A 15,879-nucleotide genomic window follows, 5' to 3' on the forward strand; every position below is an offset into this window, starting at 1 on the left:
GCACTTTCCTACATCGACGATAGATGGTTATTTGTAAGAGAACATTTAATGATCCGTTTACTAAGGGGAACATGGTCTTACTTTGTAACCTACTTTGGAAGGAGAATATTTTTATCACAGTGCGCAAATTTGCGGTCAGAGTTTTTTTTTTACATCAATTGCAATTTCCGGAGTCATATTTAGAAAAACTACAGGAAGGCTCTACAATGTTCATCACCACTATGGTTATTAGGATGTGGCTATTCATGTTTAGAATGTTGCAAGCAACAGGCTTTTGAATGACAAACGAATGTATTTATCTCGACAATGTCCAATAACAAATTAGAAATGGGCCTACATTCATTTGCAAATTACATGTTGCTTGAAACACACATGATGCAATGTGTTTGTGTACCTCAAAATGCATGACGGCAATAAATACTTCTCAAAACATTGCTGGACGATAACAACACTCCGAGCAAAGCCTACAGAAGCCCAACAGCTCTGCACCTTAATTGCTCTATGTCCAATCATCAGCCTGATCAACTTTTACGCAGTCAGATTAGGAAGATTGTCATCGTTGGTTTGTAGGCCAATCAGCCGTTTTCTGTGTGCAATGTTGTAAGAAATTAAAAAGGACTTCGTTTCACCAGTAGGGACCCAACCCTAATGCGTTGTTAGAGTGACTTCACTTCCCAATTTAGAGTGAGAGAGAGAAAAAAAGCTGCCATCCGGTTATGGACTAAGCAAGAATTGTTGCTGCAATGGTTTGCGCCAAAGGGTAAATGCGCGTGTGTATGGGTTGATGCGATTGAGTCAGGCTATCCAGACTAGTTATAACGTGTTTAAATGACTAAATGAGAATCAACGACTGAGTGACTGCTACAATGGACTGTACGATAAAGGTAGGCGATTGAACTGGTTTTAATGTCGCTTGTGAAAACGATACGCAGCCACCCACTGAGTCGGTTAGCACGTCTCTGCTGAGTGAGAGAGGCAAAGCGGTGATGCGAGGTCCCCACTCTTTCCTTCTTGTACAAAATTTCCTCTTCCTTCCCGTTCGTGGTTGTATGTCGGCTCTTTAATAACACAAGTAACCACTACATCTTTACACACCGATAAAAAACGAAATGGTGTCCAGCACTGCACGCGTAAAAAGGGGAGCGCAAAACTCGCGATTTTAATTGTTTCATTTAATCAAGTTTTATGCAGACGTTCCTGGTTTAAAAGCACATTATGCTAGTCTAAAGAAAGTTAAAGGTAATTTAAAGAAGTGATGCACCTGTCACAATTTATGATAAAGACGACGCCTTTGAGGCGCATTACACAGCATATAAGCAATCTTGATCAGTACAAGTTTATTGGAGCGCGCTCGTGGCAGGTGTCTTGGCGCCATGGAACGTATTTGGAGTAGAAGGCCACTTTCCATAGAGTTGGAGGATCGAAATCCATGAGATGACTGGTATTTCATATTTTACATTTCTTTCAACATTAAATCATCATTACCACGACATATGAATAACTGTTAGGATTATTTTATCCAATTAACAAAACTGGACTTCAGTAAATTATTATTCTTTAATCGAATTATTAAAATGGGGTAATGTAAAGACGATGTAAAGCTACATTGCTAAGAATAACTAGGCTACTAGATGTAGCCTAACTATTATTGGAATATATCAAATATTGACTTATCGAATTGTTCTGAAACGCATTTTTCTCATGATGTGCGGCACAAACGCTGACCAAGACAACAGAACAGCATCAATTACAAATATAACGCATTGAGGTATTCTTTGTTATAGCAATACTGATTATTATTTTCACAAAATAGGGTGAATTTAACCAAACAGTTAACGAATAGTTCGACAAAAAAATATGTAGAACCGGATTAAATAGCTTGTCCTATAAAACAACAAGGACCTTCAATTTTGAGGGAAAAAATGCACTAAAACAACGAATGGATTTTCTGCCAAGGTTATACATCTCACGATCAATTCAGTCTATTTGCAGAACGAAACATATCAATTTAGAGGCTAATAACGAAACGAAATAAACGATTCAACAGGTTTTGAAATTGGTTAAAAAACCATGTTGATTATATTTTGAAGTAGCTAAGGCATTGGAATAAACCAATAACATTAAAATGTTATTAAACTTGATTACATTGATTGAAATGTATATGTTTTGGACCAACAGCTTTAGCCTACTTTCACACATTGCAGGTGTCCATCCTGTTTCTCGTCCACTGAAGTCAAATCACTTCCAGAAACGTATAACGAAATTATCATTACTTTTCTTCATACCCTACAGCTATTACAACATATAGGCCGTACTTAGGCTATTATTTGGATATCCTGAGCCGGGGGGGAAATAGGCTACTTCTGGTTACTGAAAATGTATGTTCTTACAGTAACATAGTGAGCGTAATTTAGGAGCGTGCGCGCACACACACACTTTGAAAACTTAAATATGAAGGCCCATCTACTGAAACATGGATATTTACTAAAACATCCAGATAAAGTCAGTTGTTTTTGTCAAAGTTATTTAAAGAATATAGTGGCCTAAACTGCAAACAGGAGCGCTTGTCAGGTGTCGTTATCTGAACTCTGCAGGCTTCCTGTCTCAAACCTCTTTCCGCACACATTTCCGCTCCCTCCACACGAAAAAAAAGGCAAGAGAGCCTTTGCAAAACAGTATCAAGTCACTGGATGTGTCGAGGCAGTGCATTGTTTTATATGTGAATAAATGAACTCTGAATATAACCAAGGCGACCGTGCTCATACTCCATGTGTATCCTTTATTATTGTCAGCTACAGTACATGCTTTATGTTTCTACTGTCTAAAAGCCATGTAAAAAAAGCCATATCAAAAGTTGTGAAAACCACATGTTTTTGCATGTTGAAGGAGCAGCTGCTGCAGGCCTTTGCAAAATCAGCTCATCACAACCTCTACTTCTGCTTTCTTGGCCTCTACACCATATTGAGGACAGAGTTGGTCACATGTTACATGTGAATTAGGGATCAACTGCATGCAATAAGCAAAACAAACAGATATATGGCTCTGGTTTCAAAAGGCAGATATTTATTCATTTCAATTGTGATAAACAATAGCATAATTAACTTTTTTTTAGATGTACACTGTTTATCCATGAACTTTTTAAATAATAGACGATTGAATATTTAGCGGAGTCAATCTTCCTGTTTGGCAATGAACAACCCTTCGTAGACAAACTCTGCAATTTGAGGCCTCTGTAGAAAGGCACCATCAGCACAGATCAAAGCTCAAATAAATTCACAACATACAGTTGAAGTCGGAAGTTTACATACACCTTAGCCAAATACATTTAAACTCAGTTTCACAATTCCTAACAATTAATCTGAGTAAAAATTCCTTGTTTTAGGTCAGTTAGGATCACGACTTTATTTTCAGAATAATAGTAGAGGGAATTATTTATTTGAGCTTTTATTTCTTTCATCACATTCCCAGGGGGTCAGAAGTTTACATGCTACCAAATACGAATTGAGTGTATTGCCTTTAAATTGTTTAACTTGGGTCAAACATTTCACGTAGCCTTCCACATGCTTCCCACAATAAGTTGGGTGAATTTTGGCCCATTCCTCCTGACAGAGCTGGTGTAACTCAGGTTTGTGGGCATCCTTGCTCGCACACTTTTTAAGTTCTGGATTGAGGTCAGGGCTTTGTGATGGCCACTCCAATACCTTGATTTTGTTGTCCTTAATCCATTTTGCCACAACTTTGGAAGTATGCTTGGGGTCATTGTCCATTTGGAAGACCCATTTGCGACCAAGCCTTAACTTAACTGATGTCTTGAGATGTTGCTTCAATATATCCACATCATGTTCCTTCTGCATGATGTCATCTGCATGATGTACACCAGTCCCTCCTGCAGCAAAGCACCCCCACAACATGATGCTGCCACCCCCGTGCTTCACGGTTGGGATGGTCTCCTTCGGCTTGCAAATATCCCCCTTTTCCCTCCAAACATAACGATGGTCATTATGGCCAAACAGTTCTAATTTTGTTTCATCAGACCAGAGGACATTTCTCCAAAAAGTATGATCTCTGTCCCCATGTGCAGTTTCAGACCGTAGTCTGGCTTTTTTATGGTGGTTTTGGAGCTGTGGCTTCTTCCTTGCTGAGCGGCCTTTCAGGTTAAGTCAATATAGGACTCGTTTTACTGTGGATATAGATACTTTTGTACCTGTTTCCTCCAGCATCTTCACAAGGTCCTTTGCTGCTGTTCTGGGATCGATTTGCACTTTTTGCACCAAAGTGCAGTCATCTCTAGGAGACAGAACGCGTCTCCTTCCTGAGCGGTATGACGGCTGCGTGGTCCCATGATGTTTATGTAACGGATGTGAAACGGCTAGCTTAGTTAGCGGTGGTGCGCGCTAAATAGCGTTTCAATCGGTGACGTCACTTGCTCTGAGACCTTGAAGTAGTAGTTCCCCTTGCTCTGCAAGGGCCGCGGCTTTTGTGGAGCGATGGGTAACGATGCTTCGTGGGTGACTGTTGTTGATGTGTGCAGAGGGTCCCTCGTTCGCGCCCAGGTATGGGCGAGGGGACAGTGTAAAGTTATACTGTTACATTGATGCTGTTGACCCGGATCACTGGTTGCTGTGGAAAAGGTGGTCAAAAGGGGGGTAAGTGTAACGGATGTGAAACAGCTAGCTTAGTTAGCGGTGGTGCGTGCTAAATAGCGTTTCAATCAGTGACGTCACTTGCTCTGAGACCTTGAAGTAGTAGTTTCCCTTGCTCTGCAAGGGCCGCGGCTTTTGTGGAGCGATGGGTAACGATGCTTCGTGAGTGACTGTTGTTGATGTGTGCAGAGGGTCCCTGGTTCGTGCCCGGGTATGGGCGAGGGGACGGTCTAAAGTTATACTGTTACATTTATACTTGTGTACTATTGTTTGTACAGATGAATGTGGTACCTTCAGGCATTTGGAAATTGCACCCAAGGATGAACGACTTGTGGAGATCTACAATTTATTTTCTTAGGTCTTGGCTGATTTCTTTTGATTTTCCCATGATGTCAAGCAAAGAGGCACTGAGTTTGAAGGTAGGCCTTGAACTACATCCACAGGTACACCTCCAATTGACTCAAATAATGTCAATTAGCCTATCAGAAGCTTCTAAAGCCATGACAACATTTCCCAAGCTGTTTAAAGGCACAGTCAACTTAGTATATGTAAACTTCTGACCCACTGGAATTGTGATACAGTGAATTATAAGTGAAATAATCTGTCTGTAAACAATTGTTGGAAGAATTACTTGTGTCATGCACAAAGTAGATGCCCTAACCGACTTGCCAAAAACTATAGTTTGTTAACAATAAATTTGTTGAGTGGTTGAAAAAACGAGTTTTAATGACTCCAATCTAAGTGTATGTAAACTCCCGACTTCAACTGTAAATCAACTTCAGCAACGATATGGAACAAAAGTTAATCTCACCATGATATTTAAGCATATAGACTGCAATGCATTTGGTTTAGACTAGTAATCAGTCTCCCTTGTGAATAAAGGATATATCTAGGAACTAAGAGAGAGCAGGTGGGAAGCAAGTGTTGGACAAGTAAATGTTTGTTTGCTTTTGCACTGTGTTTGAGTTCCAGTATAGGTTATTAAGCTAGAGCTCTGTTGTGAGTGCAAGGGTGTTTCACAACAGTTGGTAGTACATGGTTGTGGTACAAGGATGTGTCACTATTGGTGAACTGTGTGAGCACCACCCTTTGCGGCTGATTCATAAGATGATTATCTGATGTGCTGCTAACCATCAACCATTAAGCAGATGAACCTGAGACAACAGACTTCTAACGTACAGTCCGACATGTTCTTGGGTTAGTTGGCTTTTGTATTTTGTTGAACCTTTTTATGGCAGCATCTAGTATTAGCCTTAGGTGGCCTAGTACATTCAGTACAAACCTTTCAATAGATAAAAAAAAATGGCCTAAGTGTGATATCGCACAAATATGCTGAAAATAAAGATTTGAATTTTGACAGCAGAACTGACAGGAAATTGATCATGTGCGTTTGTACTGTGTACGTTTGAACTTGGACAGCAGAACTGACAGGACTTTAAAATGTGTGTTTGTAGTGTGTATGCTATGTGTCTGTGCAGACAAAATTGTTTTCGAAACTATTTTATGTTCCTCAGCAACAGGGCCCAGCTTCTACGAAACTCATTGAACAGGAAGTCAGTTGTGGCATTGGCGGTCAGGCCACATTCGGTATATTTGTGTCAGTTTGCAAGCTATAGAGGGAGAGGGAGGGGGGAGAGCAGGTGTATGAGCTTGTGGCTGTGAATGCACAAACACACCATTGAAACAATGAATGAACTTAATGAAAGATAAGAAGTTCAACAATTGATCAAATCACTCCAATGCATAACATTACAATATGAGAATGGCGCTCATGACCCTTTCCATGAATTGTTGCTGCTCAGCCTCAACCTCTTCTCAGCTCAGCCCTTAGTTTCACTTCTGCTGTCAGGGCCTCTGCACAACATGAGAGGAGGAGGGATACAGACAGGGAGAAGAAAGAGAGTCGAAGAGAGAGCGAGAGGAAAGAGACAGAAAGAGAGGAGAGAGAAGGTAACGGTCAGGGAGGAAAGTGTGGTGGACCTGTGATGTGATGTTCCTCTACCACTGAAAACAAATGTATCACGTGTGCTAACATTTCAGTATCAGTACTGAAATAATATTATGTCTGTTTGATATATTAATGTCATTTATTTAAGCTACAATGTTGCTTTGGCTAACAATCCTGTCACTGTTAGCCTGAATAAGGAAATGCCACTAAATGTGTACCATGCATAAAACACTTTACCCTGCTCAGGTAACACAATGGAAGAGCGGGACTTTGAACTTCAATCAAGGCTGTGTATTCTTGCTGTCCGACATACCCAATCCTCCCCTACCTTCATCAAACCTAGGTTGTTTTCCAGCTTTAAATGAGCCACATCTTTACACTGTGGCCCCCCTCTGTTTCCTTTCCCTTGGCCTGTGCCAAAAGGTTTCTCTGCACATGGGGGCCAGATTTCCTGTGGGCCACCAAAAAAGCCCGGCACTGACGTACGAGCCGCAAAGACAATAGTGAAGTCCTCTAAACACACACGCACTTACTCCCACTTAGCCCTACACATATATACTTACCCACACAACACAAAGACTCAAAAACAAGGCCTATCCTTACCCACTGTATAGACACAACACGCCCTCACATACACACACACACACACACACACACACACACACACACACACACACACACACACACACACACACACACACACACACACACACACACACACACACACACACACACACACACACACACACACACACACACACACACACACACACACACACACACACACACACACAGAAGAGTGCCATCTTGAAGAATGGTTTGGAGTTTGGGGGCCTTTGTCAGCGTTAAACACAGGAAGCAGCACAAAGAAAGCGTCTCAAATCTTGATCTGACTCCACCAAGCTCCCTCCCATCACCCCAATCCCAACGAATTAAAACTGTGACAAAGATCACAGAAGCTCTCATTTCTCAAAACGTCGATGCCAGTGGACAGCATGTAACTGCAATCAAACATTACGGTACAGCTACATTTATCAAATAAAGACAGTGATTTATAAGCTTCTTACCACAATTTCTAATGTTCCTCAAGTCACCAATCACAAATTCTAAAGACATCTGGAATATGACAAAGTTAGAAACAGGAGTTAATAAATCCTTCATCAATAGAACAAGACTCATTAGGGTGTGGAATCTCATCATACGTGTTCCATACAACCTAGTGTGGAAAAACCTCACAGAGGTGTGGGCAGTTTCCTGGATACCGTCACTACATGACTAGTTGTGGCCCATACTTACCGTAACCGCTGACTCCACTGTTTGTCCGTGCCGGCAGGAAGCACTGTCCGTGGTGAGCGAGGACCAGTCCATTTTCGAGTCGCCCTTCACTGCCGCCACGACCATGCACATGAAGGGCGAGATGGCGTCACCGGGAAGCTTCAGCCAGGCCTCCGAAGAGAGCCAAGAACCCACCGAGCCGGAGTGGGCCGGCCCGGGAGCACAGAACCCTGGGAAGAGAGGAGAGCACATCAACGGAACCAGGTGAAGTAGGGCGCATCAGTATTAGCAGTCTTTGAGAGAAGAGTTATTTAGCGTTATATTTACCACATTCCCACTTATTTAGTGTTATATTTACCACATTCCCACTTATTTAGTGTTATATTTACCACATTCCCACTTATTTAGTGTTATATGTACCACATTCCCACTTATTTAGTGTTATATGTACCACATTCCCACTTATTTAGTGTTATATGTACCACATTCCCACTTATTTAGTGTTATATTTACCACATTCCCACTTATTTAATGTTATATTTACCACATTCCCACTTATTTAATGTTATATTTACCACATTCCCACTTATTTAGTGTTATATTTTTTACATTCAAGAGCGTTGACCATCACCATAATAAATACTGCAACAGGATCACACAGAATCATACGAGAATATTACTCATCTCCCTACTCTCTCCCTCTCTCGACAGTCGTGAGTCCCCTGTGGACTGCAGTGTGACCAAACGCTCCCGACACATGAGCAGCAACGATGGGGGTCAGCTGGCCTACCAGGCCTCATACCCTGAGCCCCGCGCCAGCCCCCAGACCACCACCCCGCCCAACAGCGCCATAGAGGAGAAGAGAGTCATAGTGCCCGCAGGTGAGGTGCCAACACACTCAGCGGAGGGGTGACCAGATCCTGTGGCACAAAATGGATCTGCAAAGAGAATAGGCTGGGATGGTGTTCCCATCATATTGCCTTCACCTGTTAAATGATCTTCCATCATTTGTGAGTTAGCCATTAAGAGCAGTTTTTAGGAACTGGGAAGGGAGCACATTTTTGGAATGGAATCCAGCCAATGAGTCATTGTTGGGAGATTCCAACTATGATATTCCAAACATTAGACATCATTAGGCGTATGTCATCCTTACAATTAATAGGCAAGACTACAAGGATTAGATTCTTACCCTGAGTCACACAGGCCAAGTTATTCTAGTGGCCATGATAATACACGGATATTACATCACAGCTGTGTTAAACAAGGACAATGAAGACCCTAAGGCTGCCCCCCCCCCCACACACACACACACACAAAAACATTTGTAACTGTGTTTTTTATTTCGGGACATTTTTTTTAACACCAGTAAATCAGCTACAAGTTATTTACATTTTGGAAATCTGTTAAAAAGTATTCCCACACAAAATAGAAGTGATCATATAAAAATGTAAGCAAGGTTTTTTAATCAAATATATCTGTTTGGGCATCTTGCGGTCAATTTGCAGTCTACAAATGATTTGTAATTATGTTCCAGCCCCCTGACCATCCGCTCAAGAAAAAAAAGTTGATGATCTAGTTGATGATCCCTGCCCTAGGGCAGTGTTTCCCATACTCTGGGTCAGGACCCACTTCCGGGGACACTGGATAAAAACGCTTTCAGTGTAAATTTAAACGACTAAAACCAAATAGAAAGTATGCAGAAAATATAAAGGACCTATTTATTTTTCAATAGCAGCCTATAGTCTTTGAAAATTAACAATCATCTGAATAAAAGCTAGACCATCAGCCCCCATTGATTTTGTAATGTTTGAGCATAAGAACACAGCATTAGCCATGTCAAAATGCATAGAATTGTAGGAAATGTAGATTAGCTTTGAAACTGCAACATTTTCTCTCCACTGCTAAGATAATATGTTTTACTTATTATTTGGTTTGTGTCACTGCTCACCCCTTTTGGTGGGTCGTGACTCAAAAGACACCTCAATTGGCGGGTCACAAAGCAAAACAGTTTGGGAACCCCTGCCCTAGGGTACAGACAGAGGCTGGGTGTCTCCAAACTACTGTCTGATATTTTGGGGTATTCATGAGGTCCATACGTAATCTTTGGGCTCTTACTGTACATTTTAAAATACCTTTAGTTTCATTTGAGAAGAAAACAAAAGAGTAACTCCTCAACTTGATGAGATGCTGGGTCTGTGTGAGTTACAACAACCTCCTGTTACCCCGACTTACCGATCTCTCTTCCTTCTCCTCTTCCTCCTGGTCCCAGACCCTGAGGTGTGGACCCAGGACCATGTGCGCCAGTGGCTGGACTGGGCCATCAAGGAGTACAGCCTGGAGGAGGTGGACATCATGCACTTCCACACACTGGAGGGCAAGGCACTCTGCAAGATGACCAAGGAGGATATGATGCGCCTCACGTCCGCCTACAACACAGACATCCTGCTCGGCCACCTCAATTACCTCCGGCAGAGTAAGGGTTACGGCCTGGGACTCGTAGAACGTTTTCCTTTGACTGTTTTCATACTCCACGAGGACAAACTGATCTATGTATCCATTTTGTAACCTTCTTTGAATCTCTTTGTAGGCAGCCCTACTTTCTCCTACCCCACAACTCCAACCAACAACACACAGCAACAACCCAGACCACAGGTTAAATCAGGTAAGACAATTAACTTCACAACTCATTACCAACGACATAGTGACTTAGTGCATGCATAAAGAACCTGGAGCTTAGCAAGCATTGAGATAAACTGCCTTAAAATGAGAAGGGGAGTAAAATGGAGGGGTTTTGTGGCATCTATTCAAACCTCTCTCAGGGGCAGATCAAATACTTCATTCATTTAATGGATTCAAAATTAAGTTTTGAGTTGCCATTTCAGATTACATAGTTTAGAGTGCTTTAACGTTTCCCTGAGTTGATGACTCCACAACTCAACAGTCAGTTTCAGACAGGAAACAGCTGCACCAGCAGAGGAAAATGGGGGAGTATGGGCCCCACTGTGGGACACAATTGACAATCTAATGGCAGCAGAGGTGGCCCGGAAGAAAAGAACACCCCAAGGAATACTGGACCATCTTCAGCTCTCCTTTGTCTGTTTTCTTCTGGCTGCTTCAAATCACTTTTTTTGAGGCTCCATTTATGGGCTTCCTTCCATAGACTGTAAAAGAAATATGGACGAAGCCATCGATGACGATACCCCATTGTTTCCTATAGGAATGCTCAATGGCGCAGTTGATTATCAGGAAGTATCATTTCAGTGTCACCATCTTGCTACATGGAGGAATTTTTGAAAACAATGCATGTGCAGTTCGAGCTACTCTGGGAAGTGGCCATGCATCCCACTGATGGCTTGCTTCTGAAGCTAAGCAGGGTTGGTCCTGATCAGTCCCTGGATGGGAGACCAGATGCTGCTGGAAGTGGTGTTGGAGGGCCAGTAGGAGGCACTCTTTCCTCTGGTCTAAAAAAATATCCCAATTCTCCAGGGCAGTGATTGGGGACAATTCCCAGTGTAGGGTGCTGTCTTTTGGATGAGACATTGAAACGGGTGTCCTGACTCTCTGTGTTCACTAAAGATCCCATGGCACTTACAAAAGAGTAGGGGTGTTAACCCCGGGGTCCTGGCTAAATTCCCAATCTGTCCTTCATACCATCATGACCACCTAATCATCCCAAGCTTACAATTGGCTCATTAATCCCCCCCCCCATTTCCCCTGTAACTATTCCCCAGGTTGTTTCTGAAAATGAGAATGTGTTCTCAGTCAATGTACCTGGTAAAATAAAAAATAAAAGTTGCAGGCTAGCTGTGTTGACCCCTCTCATGTAGTATTTCAAGTTGAAGGCCCTCTGGGGTACCACAGGCTAACATTAGCAACAAAATGATCCTTATAACTTCGTCTGTCGAAGTAATCAGACATGCATCTGGTGAAATAGAAGCAACACGATTGTGTTGGGGAAAAAATGCTTCCTTCCTTCTATGGCTGCTGGGTAAATCCATTTGAATTCAATCACTATTTGACAGCCCCCCTTTTGATTTGAATGAAACATTCTATACACATTTGCACATTGTATATAAGTGCTCAGAAAGTTACTTTTTGGACCCAAATGCAAAAACATTCAAGAGATAAAGGTGCTCGAAGTTGATCTATTTTGCATACCCCACCATACCATGAGACAGCCATGTCTTAATCAATGGAACAGATAAACGGTTGAGATTGCTCTCATTTAAAAGCTTACAAATAGTGTTGTCAAACTATTTGATACTTTCTTGAAAATAAAAATGTATTTCAACCTTAAACATAAATTATCAAAAAAAGCTGAAACTCCAATTTGTTTCATGTTGAAATATATGTCCATTCTATTTCTACGATTGAAATTACACCCAACCTTGTATTAAAGAGCATGTTATGTCTCAACCAATGGCAGGCACAACACAAAAACCTAAGATTATGTAAAGTAGGGTCTAAGCTACAAGATATGCATATATGAAGAAAATAAGAGTTTGCGCGTTTTTAGATAATTAACGTTAAAGGTAAAAAAGTCCATTATTTTTAAAACATTTTTATATTTTATTTGAAAACAGTTTTTAAAAACTTTTTATAAGCTCTTAACTGATATCATACTCTCAACTGTTTATCTTTTCCAGAGATGAAGACACGGATGTCTCATGGTAGGATGGTGTATGCAAAATGGGTCAACTTTGAGCACCATCTCCTAAATGTTTTGGCATTCAGGTCCAAAAAGTCACTTTCTGACTACTTCTTCCATGTACAAAAATGTTTATGGAAAGTTTTGTTTAAATCAGAAGGGAAGCTGTCAAAAAGTGATGGATTTACCCTGCTACCCTGTCTGTCCTCTATGCTTAAAAGCCCTCTTTGAACTTTCTTCCTGTGGATGCCTCGTCTCACCCTCCGTTCTTTTTGAGCAGAGAACAGTTATGAGGAGATAGGCAGAAGGAACAGCTGGCCATCGAACCCCATGCCACCTCCAGTACCCAAAGGTATAATAACCGACATCACATCTCATCCTCATTGCTTTACATTTATTGTGAGCACTAAGGCAGATTCATACTAATAGTTGTATCAAGATATTAGTTCTAAAAATGATTACTACAGTGTTTCACAGTGGAGAGAATGAATTCATTAAGTCAAGCATTTTGTAGTTCAAGATGGAATAGTACTGATAGAGCAAATTAAGACTAAACAGAGGAATTTTGTTGACATGTTTGCATAATGCTGATAAATACATCATGTTGTTTATGATTTAGGTTCTCCCATGGAGCACCAACACAGCACCAGAGTCACAGAGCCTCCACCGAGAAGTGTGCAAGGTGTGCATCTGTACTGCTTTCTCGTTTCCTGATCCTAGTTTGTTGAAACACTGGTATAACCTTTGTATCATAGTCAAGCCAACAATGTCTAAATAAAACAATCGAACTTTTCACAAACCCTTAATTTCCTTGCAGACCCATACCAAGCATTAGGTCCCATCAGCAGTCGTCTAGCCAACCCAGGTGAGAGCATATCCCATAACGCACCATGTTAAACTGGTGAACCAAAAAGGTGGTGACAAATGTGGCCTTTACACTGTCTGCTTTGGTGTCATGAACTGTCACACTCCAAAAGAGATTGAATAGGAGAAAAGAGGAGGGCCGAGGTATTCCTTAAAGAGAGAGAATTAATGGTCTTACATTCCCTGTCTGGGATGGCACATTGACAAAAACCACCGAGATGAAAGCATTATACATTCACCCTCAGCGAAACTAGGCTGAAATATTTGAATTATTGTCTCCCGTTGACCCTGTTTGACAGAATTAATTCTGTATCTCCTCACAGAAGGGCAGGCCCTCCACTCCAAGAACCGAACAAGCAAACACAGTTCATACAGGCTGCCTGACCCCAGCGCTCACAGGCCTGTGGGTAGGTTTCTGCCTGGTCCACCCACGTTCTCTCTCTCTCCATGACACACAGTGAAAAAGGTCACATTTGCAGGAGTAGTTCAAACTTCAAAGTATATTTATAATCCTGGTGTTCTCTTATACAAGTTATATTCTCAGACACAAAGACACCCATCGGGACATTGATATGACATGACAGATGTTTTAATAGCAAAATAGTCCACGAGAAGGAGACATCAATGGTGCATGAATGAAACTGCATGTGAATGATTTAAATTGTATTTTCGTGTCAAATTGACAGTTGGCAATCCATCCCTTACAGGATTAATTGACACAAACAAAAATGACAATGATTCACAGTGAAAATTATTCCGGTGTTCTGTGCAGTGCAAATCGCATAAAGAATGAAATGGAAATCAATACATAATAGTAGATAAGTATATTCAAGCAAACAAACATCTTAAAAATCTATACAAATACAGAAAAATGTAAATGTGTATATGGATAAAACTACACTAATCTACAAACAATCCTACTCTTAAGAGAAGCATTTCAGAAACAGATATTGCTCATTTTAACAGAACCCAACCCTTTGATGCATCCATTCCCCTCACCCCCCGTCCTGTTTCTCTTCCTAGGCTCTGGACAGATCCAGCTGTGGCAGTTCCTGCTGGAGCTGCTGTCGGACAGCAACAACTCCAGCATCATCACCTGGGAGGGCACCAACGGCGAGTTCAAGATGACTGACCCGGACGAGGTGGCCAAGCGTTGGGGCGAGCGCAAGAGCAAACCCAACATGAACTATGACAAGCTGAGCCGCGCCCTGCGCTACTATTACGACAAGAACATCATGACTAAGGTGCACGGCAAGCGCTACGCCTACAAGTTTGACTTCCAGGGCATCTCACAGGCCCACCAGGGTCACGGCGGAGAGGGGGGGCATTGTTAAGTATCAGACTGAGGTATCTTATGCCCAGCCCTACCACAGCCACCAGCCAAAAATGAACTTCATGAACACGCATGCTGCCCCTATGCCCGTGTCCCCTGGGAATTTTCGGGCCACCTACAACTTACTGGAACTCAACAACCAGCCCAATGTATCCGGGGTCTCCCATGCCAAGGCACCCGGGGACTCACTCCCACCTGAGCTCATACTATTGAGGCCTGGGTGTCTTGCACTAGACTGGATGGGCTGGCAGAGCTTTCTGAAACAGACATATCCAAGATACCATCCACAATGTATCTGGTCTTTAATGTCTAAATTACATTGTAACGCTATGCGAGTTTTTTAATTTCTCAATTATGGAGGTTGAGAATGTTAATTTCCTGTGATTCAGTTTTTTGAAAAACCAAGTTTTTCAATTATGTAAGTATTTTGTTTAATATGTAATTGAGGTCATTGAAGGATTTAAAGGGAAAGTCACTGAGTGTGGGAAGTGGTAAAACTGTTGAAGTCTTTATCTCAATTACTATATTCATTAAATCTAACATTTGTAAAAGTATAAATTGTACAGAATGTTTCATACAATTGTAGCAATAAAACATTTACCCCTGTAGTAATGCTAATAAAAGGAACTTGTATATTTGAGTTGGTCTCCTCTCGTTTCTTCAAACCATTGATCATTTTAAACGACAAAAATATTAACAAGATGGTGTATCAGAATTTTTATTTTATTTTTATTGCCAAGATGAATTATCGACATGAATATCAGACATTGACCACAGTTGCTGTCTATTTGTCCACACCAAAGATCTCCGCGAACGTCCAGTGTGCTTCAGAGACCTGCTCCACTTCCACGACAGAAAATCCCTTCACAGGCCTCCCTTTAAGTCTCTCCACCTGCCTCACACCTAACTGCCCCTCCACCACGGTCTCGGGCTGTGAGGTTGTCGTCACCTCCTGGGTCAGAGCGGGCTTTGTGTTGTACTCAACTGACCACTGACCAGAGCAAGTTAGATGCTAAACTTCCTCACCAACACAGACTGAATAAATGGATACTTATTGATGGCGATAGGCTAAGCTTTGTGCATAAATGTTTGAAAATGGCTTTCCAAATAAAAAAATATTCATATCATAATGAGGCCACCCGTACAAGCGTAAAAAAATGTACTCTTA

At 41.6% G+C, this 15,879-nt stretch overlaps 1 protein-coding gene across 1 annotated transcript; it reads left to right on the forward strand.

The window, feature by feature from the left end:
* The first annotated feature begins 701 nt into the window (after positions 1–701).
* Positions 702–15,351, forward strand: LOC123997654 (retroviral integration site protein Fli-1 homolog). The gene is made up of 11 exons (XM_046302108.1): positions 702–884; positions 7,925–8,130; positions 8,578–8,747; positions 10,136–10,339; positions 10,454–10,528; positions 12,513–12,536; positions 12,795–12,866; positions 13,134–13,196; positions 13,332–13,379; positions 13,702–13,785; positions 14,402–15,351. The coding sequence occupies exons 1-11, from the start codon at positions 867–869 to the stop codon at positions 14,710–14,712; spliced, it is 1,275 nt and encodes a 424-aa protein (XP_046158064.1). The 5' UTR covers positions 702–866; the 3' UTR covers positions 14,713–15,351.
* Positions 15,352–15,879: the final 528 nt, after the last annotated feature.

Source organism: Oncorhynchus gorbuscha, linkage group LG15 (genome assembly GCF_021184085.1).
Source record: "Oncorhynchus gorbuscha isolate QuinsamMale2020 ecotype Even-year linkage group LG15, OgorEven_v1.0, whole genome shotgun sequence".
Lineage (NCBI taxonomy): Eukaryota > Metazoa > Chordata > Actinopteri > Salmoniformes > Salmonidae > Oncorhynchus > Oncorhynchus gorbuscha.

Coding starts and splice junctions, on each gene's coding strand:
- LOC123997654 (XM_046302108.1), top strand. Junction 8,131..8,577: donor GAGCACATCAACGGAACCAG/GTGAAGTAGGGC, acceptor CTCTCTCGACAG/TCGTGAGTCCCCTGTGGACT. Junction 12,537..12,794: donor GAAGACACGGATGTCTCATG/GTAGGATGGTGT, acceptor CTTTTTGAGCAG/AGAACAGTTATGAGGAGATA.